Below are 5,459 nucleotides of genomic sequence, written 5' to 3'. Positions count from 1 at the left end.
AAATAAAACAAAAGTCTTCCATAACTTTCCCTAAGCACACAGAGCTCCCACTTTCCTTCCCCAGAACAAGCAACACTGGTTGGTTCTGTAACAGTCTACACGTCTGTCCTATTGCACTGTCAAACCTGAGGGGGAAAACCCGTTGAGACGTTTGGGGACGTGGCAAGGGCAGACCCACTGTAGAGGCCACAGCACATCACAGAGGATTTCGGGGTTTGAGGTGAGGGAAGGCTGGGTAGAACTGTTACACATCAGCCCTCCAGCTGTGATGGGCCTCCACCTCTTCTGGTACCACCAGCAGGAGTTCACAGTTCTTTCCTCGCAAAAGATGTTTTAGAAATTTCCTGAGCTTGCCCTCCCCTCCAATCCATTCGGGAGTCTTCAGTTCGGAGTCGACGTTGTAATGGGCACCTCCCACCTCTCGAACACAGATCCAGTGCTGCCTTTTTTTTTTTTTTCCCGCGGTACGTGGGCCTCTCACCGTTGTGGCCTCTCCCGTTGCAGAGCCCAGGCTCTGGACGCGCAGGCTCAGCGGCCATGGCTCACAGGCCCAGCCTCTCCGCGGCATGTGGGATCTTCCCGGACCGGGGCACGAACCCGTGTCCCCTGCATCAGCAGGCGGACTCTCAACCACTGCGCCACCAGGGAAGCCCTAGTGCTGCCTTTTGAGTGGCAACTTCAGTGGACCCCAACACAGGCTGGAGGGCAGATTCATGATGAAGCCCATAACGTTAGTGAGAGCAATGGCTCCGACATCCTTGAGCTTGTCCCACCAAACATCTTCACAGTCTTTGGTTTGAAGTGCTGCCATAATGACGTTCACATCGTAGTTCCCATTTCCCAGCATGCTCTTCTTGTGGGGGGTCATCACCATGGTGTTTGGAGACAACCTCTGGAAAATCTCTCGCAGCGTGTCCCGGGTGAAGGCATTGCTGTCCTGGAAGACGTTATTGAGGGCGTGCAGAGCACAAAGCTCCCTGTGCTGTTTCTCATGGTAGATTTGTAGGGGTGCAGCCTGGGGCAGCTCCAGTGATTCGGATTTGGCTTTGTCTCCTTTCCATGGCACGCAACTCATGTTTTTCGTTTTAGGTTCCAGAGAGGGCGAAAAACACCCCACTCTTCCCTCCTGAGGAGGAATGTAAGCTTCTCAGTCTTTGCAGGATTCCTGAGGTCTACCTTATTTTCTGGTGTCCATGATTTATGTTTTGTCACGGGGAGAAAAGGTTGTAATCAAAAGGAACAATAATCCCCCTCTTCTCAAAACAAAGATAACTTTTGGATTTAGTGTATTTTGCCACCACTGTCGAAATGCAGCAGTTTAAAAAAAAATCATATAAAATCTAAGACCTTGTTTTCCTTCTTCCACCCTCCTCTTCGACCCCTTCCAAAAAAACACGATTTTCTTGCTGTATTTTCCTTTCTGCAAATGCCAAATAGGCCTCAAGGCTGGAGGACCGAACGGAGTCGGTCACATCGCTCCTTTTCTTCCATTTCTTTGGTACCACAACGCCACTGACTCAGCAGACAAGGCCTAGGTGGCGGATAAAATGCAAATTTCAAGCAGCTAGCGAGGGTCGGCCAGCGTGGGATCGCGGGCCCTGCTGGGGCGTCGTGGGAGGCTCTCCATCCTCTCGGGTGCGGTGGGACCCCGCGGGGCCGAGGACAGCGCAGCTCCCTCGGAAAGCACGGACTCTCACCCTCTCGCCGCGGCCCGCTGCAGGCCGCCACCTGGGCCGCACTTGGGCGGGCGAGCGAGCGCGCGCACCTGAGCCCGACGTCAGCGGCCCCAGCCCGGCGCCGTGCTCTGAAAACGCCCTCCTTCGTCGTCCCAGCCCCCGCCCCGCTGCGGCATCCCCTCTGATGTCGGCCTGACGTCAGCAGCGCCGGCTTTGGGGCCGCGGCCGCCGTGCGTCTGTTGCGCGGGTGCAGGCTGCGTTGGGCCCCCTGGCGGTGTGGGGTGGGTAGCCCGGCGGCGGCTGTAGCGGCGACTCGCCGCAGGTAGAGATAGTGCCCGGCTCCTCGGCTGGTGCCCGGATCCTCTGCTCTCTCCCTCCGGGGCTGGGCAGGGCGGACGGAGTCCCGCCTCCGATGCCTGTCCAACCCCTCTCCTTCCCCGGGGCGTCGGCTCAGTTCCCAGTCGATTTTTTCTGATATGAGTGTTGCTACTCCAGCTTTCTTTTGATTTCCATTTGCATGGAATATCTTTTTCTATCCCATCACTTTCAGTATGTATGTGTCCCTACGTCTGAAGTGGGTCTCTCCTAGACAGCATATATATGGGTCTTCTTTTTGTATCCATCCAGCGAGCCTATGTCTTTTGGTTGGAGCATTTAATCCATTCACGTTTAAGGTAATTATCCATATGTATGTTCCTATTACCATTTTCTTTATTGTTATGGGTTTCTTTTTGTAGGTCCTTTTCCTCTCTTGTGTTTCCTACTTAGAGAAGTTGCTTTAGCATTTGTTGTAGAGCTGGTTTGGTGGTGCTGAATTTTCTTGTTTTTGCTTGTCTGTAAAATTTTGATTTCTCCATCGAATCTGAATGAGACCCTTGCTGGGTAGAGTAGTCGTGGTTGTAGGTTCTTCCCTTCCATCACTTTAAATATGTCATGCTACTCCCTTCTGGTTTGTAGAGTTTCTGCTGAGAAATCAGCTGTTAACCTTATGGGAGTTCCCTTGTATGTTATTTGTTGTTTTTCCCTTGTTGCTTTCAATAATTTTTCTTTGTCTTTAATTTTTGTCAATTTGATTACTATGTGTCTCGGTATGTTTCTCCTTGGGTTTATCCTGCCTGAGACTCTCTGTGCTTCCTGGACTTGGGTGGCTGTTTCCTTTCCCATGTTAGGTAAGTTTTCAACTATAATCGCTTCGAATATTTTTTCGTGTCCTTTCTCACTCTCTTATCCTTCTGGGACCCCTATAATGGGAATGTTGTTGCATTTAATGTTGTCCCAGAGGTCTCTTAGGCTGTCTTAATTTCTTTTCATTCTTTTTTCTTTATTCTGTTCTGCAGCAGTGAATTCCACGATTCTGTCTTCCAGGTCACTTATCCGTTCTTCTGCCTCAGTTATTCTGCTATTGATTCCGTTCAGTGTAATTTTCATTTCAGTTATTGTATTGTTCATCTCTGTTTGTTCTTTAATAATTCTTCTAGGTCTTTGTTAAACATTTCTTGCATCTTCTTGATCTTTGCCTCTATTCTTTTTCCGAAGTCCTGGATCATCTTCACTATCATTATTCAAGGTTGCCTAACTCCACCTCATTTGGTCATTTTTCTGGGGTTTTATCTTGTTCCTTCATCTGGTACAAAGTCCTCTGCCTTTTCATTTTGTCTGTCTTTCTGTGAATGTGGTTTTTTTTCCACAGGCTGCAGGGTTGTAGTTCTTCTTGCTTCTGCTGTCTGCCCTCTGGTGGATGAGGCTATCTAAGAGGCTTGTGCAAGCTTCCTGATGGGAGGGACTGGTGGTGGGTAGAGCTGGGTGTTGCTCTGGTGGGCAGAGCTCAGTAAAACTTATTCTGCTTGTCTGCTGATGTGTGGGGCTGGGTTCCCTCCCTGTTGGTTGTTTGGCCTGAAGCGATCCAGCACTGGAGCCTACCCGGCTCTTTGGTGGGGCTAATGGCAGACACTGGGAGGGCTCGCTCCAAGGGGTACTTCCCAGAACTTCTGCTGCCAGTGTCCTTGGCCCCACGGTGAGCCACAGCCACCCCCTGCCTCTCCAGGAGACCCTCTAACACTAGCAGGTAGGTCTGGCTCAGTCTCCTATGGGGTCACTGCTCCTTCCCCTGGGTCCCAATGTGCACACTACTTTGTGTGTGCCCTCCAAGAGTGGAGTCTCTGTTTCCCCCAGTCCTGTCAGAGGCCTGCAATCAAATCCCACTAGCCTTCTAAGTCTGATCCTCTAGGAATTCCTCCTCCCGTGGCCAGAACTCCAGGTCGGGAAGTGTGATGTAGGGCTCAGAACCTTCTCTCCAGTGGGTGGACTTCTGTGGTGTAAGTGTTCTCCAGTTTGTGAGTCACCCACCCACCAGTTATGGGATTTGATTTGATTGTGATTGCGCCCGTCCTACCATCTCATTGTGGCTTCTCCTTTGTCTTTGGATGTGGGGTCTTTTTTGGTGAGTTCCAGTGTCTTCCTGTCGATGATTGTTCAGCAGTTAGTGGTGATTCCGGTGCTCTCGCGAGAGGGAGTGAGCGCACGTCCTTCTGCTCCGCCATCTTGAACCAATCTCCACTGGTGAGTTCTTAATTAGCAGTGTGAATGGTATTGTTAAAGGTCCTGAATCAGGATTGAAATACCCCCCCACACACGTAAAGGTGTAAGAACCTGGGGAGGCCGTGTGCAGACAGCACCCTTAGGGCTTCCGACTTGACCCCTCAACACTCTGGTGTCCAGCCACTGCTTTAGGATTTCTGGGGGCCCAATGCTGACTTTAAGGGTTCCATAATCCAGCCTCTGTCTGCCTTTAGTGAGACCCACATTTCCAGGATCCAACAGAGCAGGGTCTGTGTGACTGTTCTGTGGCTTCTCTAACAAATGACCACAAGCTGAGTGGTTTAAAACAACAGGAATTCATTCTCCCCGAGTCCTGGAGATCAGACATCTGAGATCAAGGTGTTGTAGGACTGAAGTCCCTCCAGAGGCTCCAGGATAGGGTTTTTCCTGCCTTATCCAGATTCTGGGGGCTCCATGCGTCCCCAGGCTTTTGGCTGTATCCCTCCCATCTCTGCGTCTGTCATCACGTGGCTTCTCCTGTGTCTGGGTTTCTCCTCTTTTGTCTCTTGGGAGGATGCTGTCATTGGATTGGGGGCCACCCTAACCCAAAATGACCTCACCTCGAGATCCTTAGCTACATATATGAAGACCCTTTTCCGACATGTGGTCCTGTTCACATGTTCTGGGGGGGGACACATCTTTTGGGGTCACCATTCAACCCATTATCTGTGTATAAAATAACCCTAATTTTAGGAGATTACCAAGGTCTCAAACAAATTGGCACAGACAACAGCCATGTGGGTGGGGGTCTGGTGATGATGAGGACTCTAGAATCACCTGGAAAGGATCAAGGCCTGGCTTCATCAGAAAGTGAGCTCTTCTACCATGGGGCCCGTGGAAACAGCCACTCCTCTCTTTCCGTGGAAAGAGACACAGTGCCAAGTCCAGAAGTGGTTACATTGCAAAGCTGGCTTTTCTGGGATTTCCTCATCAATAGCATTATGTAACCAATAACTACTGGCTTGGAGAAATCGCTTTCTGGTACGTGATGACAGCACTGTCACTTTAGGTGCAGCAAGCCTAGAGTAGGAATGTTTGAAGGAGAAGAGTTTGAGAGATTGTGAAGCTTGTTTGTTAAGGAAACTGAGCAGATTTTTTAAGGTTGTCAAAGAAACTTCTCTCTTAAACCGAAGGCAGGGCCGAGAGAGCTGAACTCCAGGGACCTTTTAAAGGGGCTGGTCTGAA

At 50.4% G+C, this 5,459-nt stretch overlaps 1 protein-coding gene across 1 annotated transcript; it reads right to left on the bottom strand.

Moving 5' to 3' along the window:
• Positions 1-244: 244 nt before the first annotated feature.
• On the bottom strand, positions 245-1,075 carry LOC136128472 (josephin-1-like). The gene is made up of 2 exons (XM_065884320.1): positions 663-1,075; positions 245-443 (listed from the first exon to the last, which is right to left on the bottom strand). The coding sequence occupies exons 1-2, from the start codon at positions 1,073-1,075 to the stop codon at positions 245-247; spliced, it is 612 nt and encodes a 203-aa protein (XP_065740392.1).
• Between the last annotated feature and the right edge of the window lie 4,384 nt (positions 1,076-5,459).

This window comes from Phocoena phocoena, chromosome 9 (genome assembly GCF_963924675.1).
Source record: "Phocoena phocoena chromosome 9, mPhoPho1.1, whole genome shotgun sequence".
NCBI lineage: Eukaryota > Metazoa > Chordata > Mammalia > Artiodactyla > Phocoenidae > Phocoena > Phocoena phocoena.
This window is presented reverse-complemented; position numbering and strand designations above follow the sequence as displayed.

Bases quoted from the DNA above. Each gene is read 5' to 3' on its own strand.
- LOC136128472 (XM_065884320.1), bottom strand. From the start codon at position 1,075: ATGAGTTGCGTGCCATGGAAAGGAGACAAAGCCAAATCCGAATCACTG. The intron at 444-662 runs GCAGCACTAGGG...AAAAAAAAAAAG, and splicing joins CTGAAGTTGCCACTCAAAAG to GCAGCACTGGATCTGTGTTC.